At 37.0% G+C, this 20,600-nt stretch overlaps 2 protein-coding genes across 2 annotated transcripts; one reads left to right on the forward strand and one right to left on the reverse strand.

Annotated features, from left to right (window-relative positions):
• The first annotated feature begins 2,492 nt into the window (after window positions 1–2,492).
• LOC104891937 (uncharacterized) lies at window positions 2,493–6,278 on the forward strand. The gene has a single exon (XM_010677725.2). It carries the CDS (start codon window positions 2,493–2,495, stop codon window positions 6,276–6,278), a length of 3,786 nt encoding a protein of 1,261 aa, XP_010676027.1.
• Window positions 6,279–7,150: 872 nt separating this feature from the next.
• On the reverse strand, window positions 7,151–9,896 carry LOC104891728 (glucan endo-1,3-beta-glucosidase 13). The gene is made up of 4 exons (XM_010677470.4): window positions 9,726–9,896; window positions 8,720–9,451; window positions 7,493–8,053; window positions 7,151–7,400 (listed from the first exon to the last, which is right to left on the reverse strand). Exons 1-4 carry the CDS (start codon window positions 9,787–9,789, stop codon window positions 7,366–7,368), a joined length of 1,392 nt encoding a protein of 463 aa, XP_010675772.1. The 5' UTR covers window positions 9,790–9,896; the 3' UTR covers window positions 7,151–7,365.
• Between the last annotated feature and the right edge of the window lie 10,704 nt (window positions 9,897–20,600).

Below are 20,600 nucleotides of genomic sequence, written 5' to 3' on the forward strand. Positions count from 1 at the left end.
TTAACTATAATTGGGTTAAAGGATTTGGTTTTCCTCCTCTCTTATCTGCTTTTGTTGGATTTCATAGGGTTGTTTGGCCTACTTCATTAATGGTGAGTGAGAGGTGTCTCTGCTTCTCTCTTGAGTGTTGTCAGTTTAGAGTGGGTTTAGGTGGCTTTGTATTCTCTCTGGCGAATCCCCTTAATTGGGTTAAAGGAAAGCGTGCTTCTCTTGGTGTTAATTATCTGCTGTTCTCTGCTAGTGCATTTAATGTGATGGAATTTATCACTCTCTTACCTGAAGAAAGAGGTGCTGGCCTCCATCATTCCTTGGTGCCTAAGTCCTATTTAAGGATTTCTCAGGTCATTTCTTTCCATTCACCTCAAAATTTCACTTGCCTTTCATGTTCTTGTTTTTTAGTCCTTAATTTCTCTGCTAGTTCGTTCTCATTTATTATGGTGAATCCAAGTAAATTTAAAGAAGCTCTTCTCTCAAACCCTACCCCTAATTTAGCAAGTATGTCTACTCAACCCCAAGCTACTTATGAGAATGCTGACTCTCATCCTGTAGTTACTTCTGCTATTTCCCCATCCCCCCAAACTGATCCTCCCTTTCCCCCTCCCTTCCCTGAGGCCCTTATTCTCGATAACCTTCCCCAGGTTCAGAAAGATATTGATGAACTTACTAAGTCCTGTTTACTTGGCAAGATGCTATCTGCACCTTTGGATTTGCGTACTATTATTGCAAGAACGAAGGCTGATTGGCGTGTTGTCAAAGGTGAGGTGAATTATCTTGAAATGGGTAATGGCTGGATATTGCTGCGTTTTGCCAACCCCCAGGATCTCTCTCTTGTTTGGAGTGAGAGGCCCTGGCACATACAAGGTGACTTATTTGTGCTTTCTCCCTGGAAATCTAATTTTGACCCTTATTTAGAAGAGATCAAGTGGGTTGATTTATGGGTAAGGATTCCTAGATTGCCCACTGAACTCTTGAACTTTGATTCAATTGCTAATATGCTTGCTTCTAATGATATTGGTGCTCTTATAAAACTTGACCAAAGATCCTTGCTAAGAAACAAAATCCGTTTTGCAAGAGCATGTGTAAGAGTTGATATTCAGGGGCCTTTGCTTGAGTTTGCAGAAGCTAGCAGGATTGGTGATGTTGTGCATGGTTATGTGATATGGTATGAGGACTTCTCCTCGGGTTGTTCTTTTTGTGGTGAGTATGCTCATGTTATAGATGTTTGCCCTCTGTTGAACTCCCCTAAAAAGGAGATTACTATCCAACTTATCAAGAATCCTAAACAGAAAACTCTTTATGACACTCTTGCCAAGGCTGCGGGGCAGGAAATACATGCTACCACAGCTGAGACAGCACATGTGGTACATGTGAGGCCCAAGCATCTTGGCAAGAATGTAAATGCGAAGTCTTTATCCCAGAAATCTTCTTCTAAGTTATCTGCTGCTGGTCTCCTTCCTACTCCTATCTCTAAAGGGGTCATCATCAATGAGGCTGGAAAGACTGGCCCTCAGGTTCCTAAAAAGTTGCCCGAGATACATGGTAAAGGTAAGGGTAAGATGCGTATTTCCCAAGTCTTACATTCTGATGATTCCTCTGATGATGAGGCTCCCTTTCTGCAACCTCTAGTCTCTTCTCCTGCTGGACCTGCTGTGGGTAAGATTGTAGGTGCAACTGGACTTGCTCCTCTCATTCTGCCTAACCCTCCTATCCAGGTTTTCAGTCCATCTGATTTGTTTGATGATAATCAGTTTTCTGCGCTTACTCCCACTGAGAATCCCTCTGAGGCTGGCTATTTTGGTACTATGGCTGATGATGAAACCTTCTGTATTAATGAACAAGATGATGATTCTGGCAGTGGGCTTCACCCGCTAACTGAGACTTCCTTTCATTCTCTTCATTCTGATAATTCAATCATTAAGGAGCTAGGTAGGATGGGTGTTGATGCAACTCACCCAGTTGAGCTCTCTTCCCAATCCGGGTCCATTAAAAGGAGAATTGAAGACAAGGAGGATGAAGATGATGCTTCATCTGCCCTGAAGAGGAAGAGGAATTAGACCTCTCTTTCATTATCATGTTAGCCAGTTAACCCTTTTTTGTGATTGTTCATGACTATTGCTTGTTGGAATATACGTGGATGTGCTAGAAAAAATGCTCTCGTAGAAACTAGGGACTTTTGTTCACATAATCAAGTTAAAATCCTTATGCTATGTGAAGTTAAATCTCAATCTCCCCCTACTCAAACTCAAATTAAGCAATGTGGCTTCCACTCTTTTGATTTTATTCCAACTGTAGGTTTTTCGGGTGGATTATGGATAATGTGGAAACAATGTAATATCCAACCCTTTAAATTTTCTGTTTTATATAAAGCTTCAAGGTTTATTTCTTGCTTAGTAAACTTTACACGACTTAATATTAGCTATGTTCTTGTTTTTATTTATGCACCTGCTAAACAAGCTTTTAAACAAGAGTTTTGGTCTGAGTTGATTGCCTATATGCAAACTATCTCACTGCCTTACATTATCTTAGGAGATTTTAATGAAATCTCTAATTCCTCAGACAAATTGGGAGGTTCTCCTCCAGTTATGGCTAGATTTCTGAATATGCAAAATCTGTTTAATAGTCTCCCTTGCATTGAAATTCCATTTTCAGGTTCAATTTATACATGGAGAAAAAAGAAAGGTGGGGCGGATAATATCCACGAACGCTTAGACAGAGGAGTAGCATCTATTGATTGGCTTAGTTTATTTCCTCAGGCCAAGATTAGTCATAATATTTTTACTTCCTCAGATCACTGTCAGATAACGTTAAATTATATTCCTTTTCAAAAGGCTAAAGCTCCTCCTTTCAAGTTTGAAAAAATGTGGTGTAGTAGAAGAGATTATGATACTCTTGTTAAAAAAACTTGGTGTACTCATTTTATAGGTTCACATATGTTTCGACTAACTCAAAAATGCAAACTTTTGAAAGAAAAATCTAAAATTTGGAACCAAAGCCAGTTTGGTAATATATTTCGGCAATTACGGAAGGTAGATGAGAAGTTGCAATCTTTACAACTCTTGCTAATTACAGAGCCGCTAAATCATTTGCTACTTAGTAAACAAGATACATTCCTCCAAAAACGATCTAATCTTCTCTCTTTTAGTTATGAGTATTGGAAACAAAAATGTAAAGTAGACTACTTACTTCTAGGGGACACCAATTCCTCCTTCTATCATGCGCATGCTTCGATTAGGCGTAATCGCAATGCGATAAAAGAATTATCCAAAGCAGATAATGATACTATCTCAAATCCTGATATTATTTCACAAGAGTTAACCAGAGCGTTTATGGAACGTTTTACTTCTGATAGTAGGACCTGTTTCAATAGTGCTAATGATTTTAGTCTCTTAGAGGCGATTATATCGGTTGATGACAACACATATCTTACTTCCCTGGTTACTTGTGATGAAATAAAAAGTGCTACATTTAGTCTAGCCCCGGATAAGTCCCCGGGACCTGATGGTTTTCCTCCTTTCTTCTTCCAGAAATATTGGACTCTTGTTGGGAATTCTGTTATTAGAGCGGTCCAAGCTTTTTTTCATTCCAGTAGAATTTTAAAGGAAATTAATCATACCTTTTTGGCGTTAATCCCAAAAATCGATAATCCAACCTCAGCCAACCATTTTCGTCCCATAAGTCTGTGCTCAACTATATATAAAATTATCTCTAAAATTATGACTTCTCGACTTAAAATAGTTATGGGTCATATTATTCATCCTCTCCAGGGGGCCTTTGTTCCAGACCGGTTAATCCAAGATAATATTTTGATCGCTCATGAGGTTTTTCAGTCTTTTAAAAATAAATCTGGAGCCTCAGGATGGATAGCAATTAAACTTGATATGGAGAAAGCTTATGATAGGTTGGAATGGAATTATATATTCACTACTCTTGAAAAGCTGGGTTTTGCTGCCCAGTGGGTGAATTGGGTCAAGGCTTGTATTACTTCCACTTCCTTTTCTGTCTTAGTGAATGGAATTCCGGGAGAGAAATTCTCTCCTTCTCGTGGGATTAGACAAGGGGACCCCTTGTCCCCTTTTTTATTTATTCTCTGTGCGGAACTGCTTGCTAGACTGTTATCTTCTGCTGCCTCTGGACCGACTAAGCCTATAGGTGTGCCTATTGGCAGATCAGGGGTAAAGGTGCCCTTTCTAACTTTTGCGGATGATACCATGATTTTTGCCAAAGCTACTAATTATAGCTGTCTGGTAATTCGTCAAATCCTCGATAAATATTGTGCCATGTCGGGTCAGTTAGTGAATTATCATAAATCTTCCTTCCAATGTACTGCTAATATATCGGAGGACGATAAAGCCAATTTTGCTTCTATTCTGCAAATGTCAGAAACCTTTGACTTAGGTGAGTATTTGGGTTGTCCAATTATTCATTCCAAAGTAACAAAGGAAACTTTTAGCTCGGTTATTAATAAAACGGTTGGCCAACTCCCGAAATGGAAGGCTAATGCCCTTTCTCAAGCTGGCAGATCTATTCTAATCAAATCTAATCTGGCTTCGAAAGCCAGTTATCAAATGCAGAGCTTTCTGTTACCGAACTCAATTCTTTCTAGTTTGGATAAAACTTATCGTAACTTCTTCTGGAATAAGGATCCTAATGCGAAATCCCCTAATTTGATTGGTTGGGATAAGATTTGCAAGCCTAAAGTAGCAGGAGGGTTGGGCTTCCGGAAAGCAGAGGTTAATAACCAAGCCCTCCAAATGAAACTTCTGTGGCGGATTGTAAAGAATGATACAAATCTTTGGGTTAATTTGGTTCGTAAACGTTATCTCAAGAACAGGTCTCTATTCACAATCAAAGTTTCGAAATCGGCCTCCTGGCAGTGGCGTAACTTGCTAAGTTTACGTGACTTATTTAAAAAAGGTTTACGATGGCAGATTGGTGATGGTTCTTGTGTTAGATTTTGGTCAGACAATTGGGCTTTCCAATACCCTTTGGACTCTATTATAACCCCAACTCCAGAGACTATTAATTTCTTGGTTAAAGACTGCTTAACAGCCAATGGAAACTGGAATACTCAGCTTCTATTGTCTTTGGTTCCCCCTAATATAGTTTCCCATATTTCCTCTATTTATTTGCCTTCTTCTCCCCAACAGGATACCTTGATTTGGGGTCTTACTTCGGATGGTGAATATTCTGTTAAAAGTGGAGCCCTGTTGGCTCAAGGTCTGATTAGTGCTGAGCTGGATACTGTCGAGTATAAATGGATTTGGAATCTTATTATTCCTCCAAAAATTAAAAATTTCCTGTGGAAGGCTTGTAATGATGGTCTCCCGACAAAAGTCAGACTTGAGAGAAGTCATGTTTTCCTTCCCCAACAGTGTGTTTTTTGTTCAAATGCTAGTGAATCTATTGGTCATCTTTGTTTTGCGTGCCCTTTTACGCTAGATGTCTTTTCCCATCTTAAAGCTTCCTTTGACTGGCCTTTGCCTAATAGGTGTTTAGCGTCCATTGATTTGACTTCCTTTCGTTCCGCTTTAGAAGCTTGTCTGTCTTTAGCTTGTAAAAGTGAAGTGACTAAATTCTCCTTTGTGTGGTGGTTTATTTGGTTTTTCAGGAATAAGCTTATTTTTAATAATGAGGTGGTTTCATCTCGTAAAGCAAGTGCCATTATTGCCAAATATTATGTGGATTGGTCCAAAGCTCTCACTTCGGACACTCGGCATCCTTCTACTTCTATTTCCCATTGCCCCATTATAAGTCGTTCTCCTAGGTCTGGTCCTGCTTCCTTCTGGTCCCCCCCTCCTCAGAATTACTTTAAGTTAAATTTTGATGGTTCTAAGCTTTCTTCCAATTCAACAGCTCTGGGTTTTGTTATTAGAAATGTTGCTGGTGAGGCAATGGTTGCAGGGTCTAAGTCGCTTGGGTATAGTACTTCGGTTCTTCAAGCTGAAGCTTGGGCCCTAAAGGAGGGTATCTTGGCGGCTTTATCCTTTAATATATCTAACTTGATCATTGAGGGTGATAATCTAGCTGTCATTAACGCTATAAGAAAAATTTGGAAAATTCCTTGGGAAATTAATAATATTGTGCTTGATATTAGAGCTAATCTCCCCTTGTTTGGATCCTTTCAGGTACAGCATTGCTTTAGGGAAGCTAACAAAGTTGCGGATCTCTTGGCTAACAGGGGTCATGGTTTGGATGGGATGCAGCTTTTCTACCCGCCTTTTGATATTGATCTTTCCATGTGCGTCCGCAAGGATGTTTTAGGTTGGCCTCCTGATTAAGGGGTCTTCCTAAGTCTTTTTTCCTTATCAAAAAAAAAAAAAAAAAAAAATATTGTTTGTAGAGTGTTACCTTCCTATGCTATTATTCAACCTTCTTTTTCTTTTTATCAAGTAAGATAATTGGGCCATCTATGAACGGTGTTACCTTCTTGTGCTATTATTCAACCTTATTTTTTATCAAGTAATATATATAATTGGTCAAAGGGTCAACATCTACGAGAATATTAACCTGCATGTGGCATAACAATTTTAATTTCGAATACAAGGCTTTGCAGCCCATAAGATACAGACTTAAAAAGGTGTAATGTGATCACAATTTTTTAGAGAAACTCCTCAACATGCACTGGGAAAAAAATAAATAATTTGAGGATAGAAGTAGAACTCCGCTAAGCTACCCCACCTCTTTCACCAACCTTCTTTATTTCTAAATTTGGTCAAATGTTCTCTTTAATTTCAAGTGAATAATAATAATTTTTATTGTTATTTTCAAGCTGTTTTAGAAATATAGGGTGAAGGCTCCGTGGCCATCTCATGTTGACTTCTTAAAATAACAATGTAAAAAATAGCTTGCCAAATCGACCTACCATTATTTATTTATTTTTCATTACAATCAATAAACTAAAAATAATAAAATAAAATTGCCACTCTTTATAAGAGTGTGTCTTATTTTATTTTGCAACACATAAGATGGTGTTATAGACTCATAGTCATATTCATTGTAAATTTATATGAATTTTTTCAATTGGGCTTATTCTTGTAATTTTATGCAATAAATTAAAAAAAATGATCAAATTTCTTAACAACTCAACATGAAAAAGAAAATGTGTAAATAAATGCAATTTATTAGGAAGTAAAAATATGACAAATATATATACCAAGAAATCCATCATTATATACTGCATTTATAATAGTAATAACTAATAAATAATATCTAAAATAATCGGTCTAGGAAAAATGAGGAACATATATGTAAAAGAATATACTATGAACCTATATCCTCTAAACCCAACGACTTAACAGCTCATTTAGTAGTGTAGAACAACTAAAACTACTCTATGATTAAATTGCCACCATCATTTTCTTCTAATCAATAGCCTGTAGGAAACTTGCAACTTCCAAATTCTGCAAAATGGAAAAAAAAATTATATTTTCAATTAGTCATTTTTTTTATATTAATTATTTAATAAATGAATTAAATGAGCAAATGAACTTACGCGGAGATTGGGTGACAACATGAGCAGCTCCACCAAAATCACACGTACCAGTCGAACGTGCCTTCATTTGATAATAACTATTGAAAGCATACGAAGCATGTGCGACAAGTGTACCAGGATTGTAACACGTGGCACCAGGCTGGATGGGCCGACAATCCGCTTTTCCCTCACCACAAGCCCAATTAAGCCCATCTTGCAACTTCTCTTCCCCAGCCTGCTCATTAGCCACACACCAAGTTTGACCTGTCGGTGGGACCACCACCTTGCTACCGTTGTTGGCCGACGCGGGAGCCACCGCCGCATCTCCAATTTGGGCCGCCGTAAGAGGGACATTATAGACTTTTTGTTCATTTGGGTAAAATAGCCCATAGTTTCTCTCACTTGTTGGGCCGGGCTTTTGATTCTCATTGAATAGAGCAAATAAATAAACATCTAGTGGGTCATTGGGCCTCAAGGGTGTCCCACCACCAGTCAATACTCTTTTGGCTAAGTTACCGTTGTAGGCCGCCGCATTTGGGCCACTTGCACCAACTTCATTTTCATCTCCTTGAGATGGCCAACCTAAGGACAAAAATAAGATTTACTATAAAATTCATATTTCTTTACAAGTACAATAAATAAATGAATTTGGTTACCTACTTAAAGAAATTAGCATAGTACGACTACAAATACCAATAACATCACGTCTAACCACGCAATAAAAGAAATAAAAATAATCTAAACTGTTTTTGTAGCTTATGTGGATAAAAAATAAAAATAATAAGGCAATGCATGGGAAACAGGAAGATAAACTAAATAAAATGTAAAGACAGTTTTTCTATCCAATTATCATTGAAGAGTCACTCGTTTCTAATCATAAGAGACAGACCACATTTCACATTGAACTTTGACCCTCTAATACAAAATACATATTCAAATCATAACAAAATAATATTATGAAAGCATACTCAAGATGAATCTAGCAATACAATTTTAAAAATTCCATCAAACATATTATAACCCATATTAATACTAAGTACAAATTTTCATTAATCACAATTTATAACAATATATATGCTCTATGATTAGTAAGAAAATGTTGTTTAATTTTTCCCTCTAATGAAAAATGAACAATAATTGCTAGTGTCTATATAAATGACACAGTTTTCCGAGCTTTTTAAAAAAAAGTGTGTCACTTATTTAGATACGGAGGAAGTAAATAAAAAATCGACGAAAAATGGAATTTACCTGTTTCAGTGACAACAATTTTGAGGTCGTTGAATTTAAGTGCATCCATAGCAGCATAAACAGCATCTAACTGAGCTTCAAACAAGCTCTCATACTTAAGTCCATTACCAGAATCCACAACACCAGCATTAGGCTTAAACAAAGCATAATCCAATGAAATTTCATCTGAATTACTCGAATAAGCAAAAAATGGGTAAGCATTAACCATCATATAAGAAGAAGTTTTCTTCAAAAATTCAAGCATAGGCTTAATAAAAGGTTCTAAAAGTTCCTGTTTAAACGACCCAGATGAAGATGGGTATGAATTTTGTAGTGCAGAAAATGAAATTGGTGATGAAATCTTAATTTTATCATCTAAAGAATATTTCTGTAGACTAGCATGTACATTAGACATGGCTGGTGTAACGTAAGAGGTTATATTTGGGTCGACATTCGCTTCGTTTCCTACTGCGATTGCAACAAGATTTGAACCCGGATGAAATGGTACTATATTGGTTTGAACCCATGTGTCAGTAAAGGATTGACTTGCAGCTGCTGCTGTGAGATTTTCATTAGGAAGAGCAACTGTGAGTGAAATTCCTGAGTTTGAGAAAGCTTTTAGTACGTCAGAATCAGTGTCGTAGAGCTTTATACGTGATACGCCTTGTGTTTTTAGGAGTTGTACCACCTTGACTGGTGTCGGAAGATCATTCGCTATTCGTCCGTAGTTTATTCCGATCTTTCCTGTATCAGCTGCGAAAACAAAGCAGAAAATCATCAATCGTAATAATAAAGTACCCTGTAGTATGGTCCGAGATATATATACATAAATGTATATATCTCGGACCTTAATGAATCATCACCCGTTACTAATATAGTAACGGGTGAGGATTTGTACATCTAGTATGGTCCGAGATATATGTCACATTTATATATATATCGGACCATACTGAATCATCACCCGTTACTATAGATATATTAGTAACGGGTGATGATTTGTACATTTTGGATTTACATATACACGCACCAGCAAGAGCGGAAGCCGAGAGGAGGAGGAAGGATAAGAGGGTGGGAAGAATGGAGGGAGACATTTTAATGTTGTTAGGTAAGAGTGATTGAGAAAATGAATAGGAAGAAGTGGAGAAGATGTTAGTTTTATAGAGAGAAAGAGTTAGGAAAGAAAGTGGGTGTATGTGGTGATGTTATGGGAAGATGGGGACGTAAATGTTGGGTCCATTGTGAGAAATTGCCGCAGTATTGGAGTTGTGGGTTGTTTTATTAGTCAAAGAAATTTACCTTCCACTAAGGTATATTTTTCTCACTGTTAGTTGTAATTTTTTTTACTAATAGTGTTTAATTAAGTATTAACCAACAACTTTCACCTGCTTTTGACATTTTAATTTTATTTTATTAATATTTTTGTGGTTATTTTTGACTTTGTTATAGTGAACATAGAGTAATAAATAATAATTAGGAATTGACTTTGTAATTTTTTTAGAGTTATGTTATATGAAGCCCTTAGGGTTGCATATAAGACATAAATACACTACTTAAAATGAAAATAAGTTGTGAATTTATGGAAAAATTTTGCATCGACCGATGCGATAAATGATCAATTAATGCAACTTATTTCCATTTTTAGCTTCTTATATGTAGCCCTAAAAGCTGCATATAGCTTTTTCCTTTTTTAAAAAACATCTAAAATATTTTCTTCTTTACATTTATGAGAAAGTAGAAGTAACTTGATTGTTTTCATGACAAAATCATAGTATGAAAAGAAAGTACTTTAATTAAATTGACACTAGTATAACTTCCAACCAAAAAATTGAAAAATATTCCAACTTTTATGAGGAAAAAACCGTACGTATCTTTGCAACTTGATCCTCTTGCTTAACTTTGATAATCTGCCGACTTTGTATACACTTGTATATTAATTTAAGATTAGTACAAGAAGCTTGGAAGACAGTACATAATTTGCTAGTATTTTTATTATAGGAGTATTATTTTTGTTGGAGAAGTACTTGTATTTTTATTATTACTCTTGCAACTAAATGTCAGTTTTGAGTTCCTATTATAGTAGTCAAAATAATATATAACTTGGTTTAATAACCTGCTTTCATACATACTATATTCAAAATACAAACTAATACACCACCTCCGTTTTTTTTTGGAAGAAACCTCAATTTTATTGACACGGCAATGTGACAATATCTCACATGATTGATATATGTATATACTCTTTCATGTAAGAACAAAGTTTCGAATATAATTACAAAAGTGTAAGTGTAATTTGTAAAGAACTAAAAATACGAGAGAAGTAATAATAATTCTTTAACAATGTCTTTGTAAATGTATACTATTTATAATATTTCCAAAAGTATACAAATCGATATTATTTGTTAAACTTCCATATTCTTATTGTTTATGAAAATCAAATATAACCTACTATAATATACTAAAAACCTAAAGTATTTTAATATGGTCAACGTCATTTTCCAAATAAAACAAAGTCTCAGAGCTTTCATGTGCAGTATTTTCTCTTAAACCATTCCCACATACCCAACTTGGAACAATTAAAAGAACTAAATAAGGTTTTCTTAAAAAAATAAATTAAGACTCGTTCTCTTCGACATAAAACAGTTGAACTAAATTGAAATGAATAGTGTATGTGAGAGTAAAAGTATTGTCCAGAACTGAACTGAAAATAAGTTAGGAAAAACAGACCTAAATAAAAGGCGACGACATATTAAATATATGGACCCATGTCAAAATTTATTTTGAGCCATTAAACACTTGAACGTTAGGAAATCTGGAAAAAAGAAAACGTTAGAAAAACTTGTACGTCATGGACCTACTAATTACTATAAAAATTGGTGATGGGTCACAAATGGGTGAATAGAGAAGAAAAGTCCAAGAAGTACTTGATAAGAGCAAGACTGTTTTCTTGACCTTGTAATATAGACAGGGAGAATCACATTGCTCATAATTTGTCATTACATGCAACGGTCGACTTAAAATGTAATCATGCAAAATATGATTATGTGAGCATGAAATATGTTTGCTTTTAAAATGCTTATTAACTAAAATAATATTCAAAAACATAAAACAATAGACTAATTATTTTCAAAGGCATTAGGGCAACTAGATAAGCCTATTACTAGATTGTTTATTAGTTATTGAAGATAATAATACTTTATTGATTTAGGCTCAAATGATCTCCTATCCAAACTGAACTCAGTTGAATTGAATTGAACTGATTGCAATCGAATTGAATTAAATTAAAATAAACTAATAAAAATGATAATTGAAGCTGAATCGAATTAAATTAATCGAATCGAACTGATTGCAACTGAACTGAAAATAAGTGGGGAAAACAGACCCTAAAGTGTACGTCTATATGAGCATGAAGTTTAATATATATTATTACAAAAAAAATTGAGCAATATGTGATGTTGTGATGACCTAACAGTATTGACATTACATTCGATCTCAAAGGTTTTGGGATCGAGTCTCATTTCTTGCAAGTGGAGTTTTTTGTTTTCAATTTTCGCCTTCCTTACTAGGGTTTTCAACTTAACTAGCTAAGAAGGTAGAAAGGAAAAAATTAAGCAATAAATAAGTACTCCCTCTGTTTTTTTTTATCTTTCTCACTTAGAATCTTGACACTATTCATGCATAGAGAGAATCTTCTCAAATGTTCTCAATTTATAAGAAAAAACATAGTCATGTGGGGTCTTGTTTGATTCGTCTCAATTAGTACTTTATTAATATTCAATCGTTATAATTTTTACTAATATATAATGAAAGATATTTAAGTTTTAAAACGTGCATTGGCAAACGTGCAAAGTCAAAGTAGGAATGATAAAAAAAAACAGAGGGAGTATTAATTACATTGATTGAATGACTGTGTCATAAATTCCTAGATTAATACTTTATAAGAAATGTATTGCTTAATAACAATGTTTAACGTTATTAGACAACTTTGTATAGCAAAATAGGTGGTTGTTTTCTTTTATTTTTGGGGTTAAAGGAGTGAACTACTACAACACATTTAACAAATTATTCTCTTATCTTTGTCATAAATTAATCTTTGATCTCGTGTAAGTATATAAATTAGAATTTATGAGGATGCCATACCATTAAAAAGGATTTACTTTAGTAGCATGATTTAATTACGGACAAAATTTAATTTATACCTTGATGGGTGAAACAAGTACAATTACATTGAAGAACATCCAATTGGTCTTTCTTTATATGGGTTGCATTGCATCGTTATAATATGATGAAGTTGAGCCTTACAAGCAAAGAACACTAGAACAGTTGATTGTATATATTGTTAATATTTTTCTCAACTCATAGGATTATCTATACATCTGACTAAACTAATGGTATTACTATATTAATTGAGGCTTGTTTTACATACAAGATGTCTGCTGTAAGTTTACGGCAATTGTTAAGAGTTAACAGAGGTTGAGGTGGTGGAGTAGTGGCATCGCTTCTCACCTCATATCCCTGAAGTCTAGGATCAAACTTTATAAAATTCGTTTAAAAATTTCCGCTAATCCTGCTCAAGTGATTCCCCTTCATCTTACCTTGAAAACTTAATGAAACCGAATTCTTGGAAGTTTTTGCCATCTATTAGATGTCAAAATTGGGTGGTACAGATGAGAAATACAAGGGAAAAAGTGCAAGGACTTTATATGTTGGAATTTCTTGTCCAACCGTATTGACTTGGTGCGTTTCAGTACGTAAAAGTAGCCAACCTTTTGTTGGTTAGATGAGAAATATAAGGCTAATTGACGTCATATACCACATTATATTCCATGCAACACTACAATCAAATTGATTTTTTTTTTAAAGATAAAGGATCCGTCGATATTACATTTTTTTTAGATAAAGGATCCGTAGATATTACATTTAATAATACTTTTCTGCTCATTTATTTATTTGAGCTCTTTAAAGTAAGCAATGAGTCCCTTAAAAAAAAAAGTAAGTAATGAGTTGAAAAATACTAAAAATGTTGCATGTATTTAAAAACGGAAGAAATAATATATTTTTAAGAAGGAGAAGAAATAATATATGATTTGTATACTTTTAATAATACTGCTAAAATGTGGAAAACTCCCTAATTGAAGTGATTGTCATCGATCAATACTTATCGGTTACAAACTAAGAATAGTCCTAGTTGTGTTGTGTCCACAAAACATATACATTGAGAATCATATCCTCACAGTCGTAGCGAAAGGAGGACGAATGTTAAAACTGTATCTAAACTCCAAAATAAATCTCAAAAAATGAATACGCTAGCCATCTTGTTGGTACTATTATACATTTGAGAGTCTAATTATAAAAAAAAAACCAACACCCCCTCCATGGGATTACGTTCAAAATTTTAATTTGCATGTATTTTAAATTAGTAGATGTCGTTTTAGTTGACCTAATATAATTATTGAAAGAGTTTAATAGTTGGGGCAACTATCATATTGTGGCAATATGATATGTTGAGTTCAATGGGAACTTGGAGAATTGAAAACACTACGTGGATAAAAGTAGGGGTAACATCATTATCATTGGAGATATATGATAAGTTCATTTTTGCAATGCAATGAATGCGATGTAGTTTAGCTAACCTATAACAATAATAACATGTGAAACCGAAGTTTGAGTTGGACTTTCATCCATCTCCTACACTATCCTTATTCCTTATTTCTTAGGACATAAGGAGCCATGTCTGATATTGAATTGTTGTCTTTATTGAACTTGTGATTTGTTTCATGGAATTGTTGTCTTTGTCCTGATTGCTAGCTTCTTTTTTTCTTCTTGTTTTTGGGATTCTATACTCTATAGGGAGCAGGGGCGAAGCCAAGCTTAGTTGTGGGGGAAGACCAGTTTTACAAAGAATTCTAAACATGATTGTTGAAGGAGGTCAATCTACCTATAAAACAAGATATAACCATTGATTACCATCGATTTTCTTCAAAGCTATGTTGGAGTTACAGGGGCTACAGGGGCTTTGGCCTTCTTAGTCCCGACATAACTTCGCCCCTAATAGGGAGCTATAGAATACCATACTGTAGATAAAAATTTGATCCAACGTCTTATATATCATTTGTAACAAGGCTCTAATAATTAAATTAACAAGGTATCTACATTAATCAAAGAACAATAGTTGTAAATACGTAGACTTTGTTTGTCTTATTTGAAAGATAACCTAGAAAAAATAGAGGTGATGGGTGTGTGGTCCAACTTTTTTAAAAAATTAATCGTTTTTTAATATTATTACATGATAATATTATAATCTGAAAATACGATCATTTTGAAAGATTTGCTGCACAAGAAAAAATGGTTATAGTTTAACCAAAATATATTGCATATTAGTTAAAGAAGATTATAACAAAGTGTTCTAACGTTCTCATACATGGGTTGTTCACATAGATAGGTATATTAAAAACCTCTTGCAAGTTAACTCGGCTCGATTTAGCAGAATAGATACTTTAGGAGTGGAGGGATGAAGTATTAGAAAATTTTCTCTCAAATTACCCAACCGTGAGTTTGAAGGTGCAATCTTTTTTATTGAGGATTTTCCTCGTATGTGCAAGATATTGTCCATCATCAGTAGAGGTAAGGGAGAGGAGACTGGTTTATAAGTCTAATAGGCTATTGTTCGTATTACCAATTGGTTTTAGAACATAACCTTACTAGTAAACAAAACATTTGAGCATAGAAAAGTTTACTCTTTATGTTTAGGATGTTTTTTTTTTTTGTATGTTCGTGAAAAAATTGCAATATATACTTATTGCATAGGTGCCTTAAGAGTAAGATTGAAGATTAGAGATTAAATGACTAATCCAAAAATTTTCTTTCTTATCTCAACTTTCTCTCTCTTAATAGAAGATAAGCGAGAGTTTCTCTCACTTCAAAAGTGAGTTCCACTCCCACTTGGTTTGTGGTTTCCTTCACTGAAGGAATTCAAGTCAACTGCCACCTGTAGCTCACGTTAGCTCACACCTGGCTTTTATTCTCTACTTCACCGCCATCTGTTCAGATGCATGGTCCCGTTTGGCGGTTTCTCCCACCGGTAAAATCCTCTTCAACCTTCATCTTTATTTTTCCTTAGTTTAAAGCACCACTGCCACTGTAAATTGTTTCGATCAGTTTCGCTTAGTTCCAACGTTGTCACTGTAATAAAAATCTACTGTAAAATTCCTTCCAAAACCTATATATTGCTGAAAAATGAGTTTTTCTTGTTCTCAAACTAGTAATAGTGACAATCTTCCCGTTCGCTCTATACATAAGAGAATAGGTGTTCTTGTCAGCCACCCCCCTCTCATCTTCCACCTCTACCTAATATTGAGTGGACTCACTCAGTCGTCGGTCGGTTCTTCGACCTTGTCCCTCCAAACACTAGCCTTGTTAATAATATCGTCAACCACCAATGGATTACTCGCGGTTCAATAAGAGTTCTACGCGTTGGAGTGTATTTTATTTTCGAATGTCAAGATCCCCGTGACAGTGCGTCGCTTCTCCGTCAAAATACCACTGTCATCGATGGTAAAATTATTACCTTCCGTGCTAGTTCAGGTAATCAAGTGCCCTCCACCATTGACTTTAGCTTGGCTACTCTTTGGGTTCGTATCCATAACTTACCTTGGCGGTTCTTGGAACATGAATGGACTTCTAGAATTTTATCACATGTTGGGTTGGTGGATCTTATAGAAGAAACCGGTCCTGGTCTTCCTTCGGAGGCATTTTTAAGGGCTCGGTTAGTTGTAGATTTATCACGTCCACTCATACCTGGTTGTTTCTTAACCTTGGATGATGGTCAAGTAGTTTGGGTATGTTTTCGATACGAAGGAGTGTTTAAATTCTGCAAACAATGTGGTTGTGTGGGACATCACACTGGACGTTGTCCCATGTCTGCATATGAGGCGCACCATCTCATTCATCGTCGTTTTACGGAGTTTGAGCACGATGGTATGAATATCATGTTTGGCCCTATGAATGTTCCTCTTTATACGAATATTATTCGCGGGTTACCTGATCGGTTTATCTATCGCAATGCTCGGGTGAACTTAATTAGTGTGGGTCTTCACCATGATCCCTATATCTTTGATGAACGCCATGTTGTCGTTCATATGGTGAATTCAAGTTCGGATGATGAACCAGTGGAGTTGCCAAATCATGAGGCATCGGTCGAGCCAGCTAATTTACCGTCTCACGCCAATAATCCATCACTTCATGATTCGGACTATCATACTAATCCTCCTATGTCATTTTCTCGGGGCTCTCCTGCTAGTGTTACTCAGATTCTCTCACCCGCCGCTAGTGGCCAAGAGGTTCATCAATCATCTGGACGTCGCTTCGCCGCCGAGGATAGTGCTTACGGTCGCCTAGAGGATTTGGGCAACCAACAACTGGGCCAAGAACATGGCACGCCTATAGGAACTACCTATCCTACTTTAACTTCCGCTCGAGTCCCAACTGACGAAGGGCGAGCCAATGGGGCTCGGTTTCCTTTTCGTCGACATCTGGGAATTACCACGCGTCCACCAACGACTTTTCGTGTCGGACTTGCTCAGGAGGATCTTTTTGCGCTACAAATGATGAGGCTCGGACTTTGGTAATCTGTCTCCTCTTCGGGTTCCTTCTACTGATGGTGGACGCTTGAAGAGTTAATTCATGAAGGCTGGACTACAACTCATCCTCCAGACCCTGATGAAGCTGGACCTAGTGCGTGGCTACGGCTTATTCCGCCTCCTCAAACGGTTCAAGGGGAGGCATTTTCCAGCTCAGATGGGCCTTGTGTTGGCTCGTCACCTCCTCGAGGCCTACATGCCGAGCCCATATGCTTTTTCGTGGGTCACAAGCGCCCTTTTCAGGCCTACACGCATACTCAATCAGCTGAGGGTAGTGAAGGATTGGCCGTCGAAGGTCGTTCCAGGTCTCGCAATGGTAAGCGTCAGCGTTTGGCTCACTGGGAAGCTAAAGGAGGATTTAATGTAGGATTCCAGCATGGGAGACTTCGACGAAAGGTTCTCACTGATTTATCTATGGCAAGACTTTTGGAAGTGGAACCTGGTCCAGAGATTACGTCACTTTGTCGAAAAAAGGAAAGCTGCAGTATCAGCGCCTGTGAGTGCTGGTACATGGATTTTCAAGAAGAAGCGTAGTGCTGGCAGCGAGTTTGGGACAGATAACATGGATACATTTACTTTGAGGTGAAATGTCTCTGCTCAACTAGGGTAGTGACTGACCCAGACCAGTCACCAACATTACCATGAACATTCTGTCGCTAAATTGTCGGGGGTTGAACTCCAGTGATGCCCCGATAATTCCGTATATACACTGATTGTTAGCTACAGTTAAGCCCATGTTTTTGTTTTTGCAAGAAACCAAATGTCCTCTTACTCATGTACAGTCCCTACTACGTAGTACTAACCACGTACTGTAGTTGGTGTGATGCTCTAGGTTCTAGTGGCGGGCTGGTTGTTGTATCATGGGCTCCTTTTGCTGTTGATGTGACTTAGTTCCACGTGTAACTATGTCTTCTGTAAAATTTCAGCGAATAATGGAATGATTTGGTACGTTTTGTTTTTGTATGGAGAACCGTGTCAGGACTCTCGTCCTTTACTTTGGGATCACTGTTACAAGTGTTAGCGCCATATCCTGACTTCCTCATTATTGGTGACATCAATCAACTTGATCATTATGGGGATAAGTTGGGTGGGCAACCTTATTAGGGGATGGGAAGAATTCACCAATTGGAAGCATACTTTTAAATTACAAGATGTTCCCTTTGTTGGGCCTCGGTTCACTTGGACAAATAACAAAGATGGCGTGGATCTAATCGTGGAACGTCTGATCGAGTGTATGTTTCCCCAATTGGAATGACAGATATCCACTCGGTTATATAAAGAATTTCCTATTCTGCATTCGATCATGAGCTATCTTTTACCAGACGGAGCCACCAACAAAGTTAATCGTCGGCCATATCATTTGAAAATTGGTGCTTCATACACCCTGAATTACCTAATATGATTTCGTCTGTATGGCGCATTCCAATAGCTGGGTCAACAATGTACCGGTTTACGAAACATCTATCATCTTTCGCACCCAGATTAGGCGATGGTGTTTGGATCATAAGGTTGTTTGGGGATTGATTGGGAAGAACTTTCTACTAAGTTAGCTGCCACTGCGACTCATATTTCTACTCTTCCACAAGGAATACTTATGCTCCAACGTCAGCAGGAGTTGGATACTCTGCATTAGCACACTCTTACTGGTCGCAAAGGTCTAAAGACAAATTGTTCAGCTGGGGGACCTTCCAACCAAGTTCTTCTACAATAAGATGCGACAAAAACAACGATCAGCATATATCTACCTTCTTCGAACTACAGATAACCAGTGGACTGAGGATGGTCCTACCATAGTGAATACTATTTTACATCATTTTAAAACTGCGTATGGGCCCTCTCAGGGGTCTACTGTCTCTGACCAGGGCCAAGATGAAGCCATTGATTTAGTACTTCGTGACTTAAATCTACCTCATCTTTCCTTGTCACAACAACAACAGCTCCTTCGGCCTTTCTCTAAGGATGAAGTGCATGAGGCCATGCTTGGTATTGGTCAGGGAAATCTCCTGGATTGGACGGGTCCACGGCTGAGTTTTTCAAACTTCACTGGGTTCCCTCGGGAATGAGGTGTTCCAAGCTGTCAATCACTTTTTCACAACAGGTTTCATACTGCATGAGTGGAACAGACGCTGCTTGTTTTGTTGCCTAAAGGACAGAATCCTGAGGAGGTAACACAATTTCGGCCAATTAGCTTATGTAAACGATTTATAAATGTGTTTCGAAGTGCTTGGTCAACCGGGTTACGGCCGTTGCTTCTGATCTTATCACGGAATATCAGAGTGCTTTCATTCCAGGACGGCATATGGATGATAACATTTTGATCAGTCATGAGTTAATCAATGTTCTTAATAAACATCGACGGGGTAATGTTCATCTGGCGGCGCTCAAAATTGACATGAATAAGGCATATGACCGGGTTAACTGGAGGTTTCTATTAAAGGTTCTTCAAGCCTATGGCTTCCCTGCCCAATGGATTCAGTTGATTAGTCAATGTATCTCTACAGTGTCATATCGCATCCTAGTTAATGGACAGGTTACAGAGTCCTTTCCTTCCCATTGTGGGCTTCGCCAGGGTGATCCACTATCCCCTTATCTGTTCTTGTTCTGTATGGATATCTTTTCCCGCATGATAATCATGGCTACGGATATTCGACTATTCGATGGTTCGAGCTCACAGGTACGCCCCTTCTATTTCTCATCTGTTTTTTGCTGACGATGCTCTTCTTTTCTTTAAAGCGTCGACTGCTTCTTGTAAGCAACTGTCCAACCTCCTTGCTCGATTCTGCCGTATCTCTGGACAAATGCTCAGTTTACGAAAGTCATTTGTTAAATTCAGCCCAAATGTTTCCGAGCACATGGGTCATGAATACAAACGTATCCTGCAATTGGATGCTAAGAATCCTGGGCACATATCTTGGTACTCCTGTGGATATTCAAGGGAAGAAAACTCAGCACTTCACCTTTTTACTTGATAAATTTCTCAGCGCATAACTGCTTGGAATCATTCACCTATTTCGCAAGCTGGGAAATTGATTCTCATCAACTCTGTCCTCATTGCTTCCATAGCTCACATCCTTCTTATTCTTGATTCCCACAACAATAGCTAATAAGTTGGATGCGATGCTGCACGATTCTTCTGGTCTAATAGCTCTGGTAAAGGAATTGCTTGGAAAAGCAAGGAGCTCTTGCATTTGCAAAAAGGTGCTGGTGGTCTCGGCTTACGTAGTATTGCGATGCACAATCGTTCTCCTGATGAAGAAAGTTTGGCG

Source organism: Beta vulgaris, chromosome 4 (genome assembly GCF_026745355.1).
Source record: "Beta vulgaris subsp. vulgaris cultivar EL10 chromosome 4, EL10.2, whole genome shotgun sequence".
NCBI classification, from domain to species: Eukaryota; Viridiplantae; Streptophyta; class Magnoliopsida; order Caryophyllales; family Amaranthaceae; genus Beta; species Beta vulgaris.

Excerpts from the sequence above, each read along its gene's own strand:
- LOC104891937 (XM_010677725.2), top strand. The coding sequence starts at position 2,493 with ATGCAAACTATCTCACTGCCTTACATTATCTTAGGAGATTTTAATGAA.
- LOC104891728 (XM_010677470.4), bottom strand. The coding sequence starts at position 9,789 with ATGTCTCCCTCCATTCTTCCCACCCTCTTATCCTTCCTCCTCCTCTCG. Across the intron at positions 9,452-9,725 it reads CTCGGCTTCCGCTCTTGCTG|CTGATACAGGAAAGATCGGA; the intron begins GTGCGTGTATAT and ends TTGTTTTCGCAG. Across the intron at positions 8,054-8,719 it reads AATTGTTGTCACTGAAACAG|GTTGGCCATCTCAAGGAGAT; the intron begins GTAAATTCCATT and ends TTTTGTCCTTAG.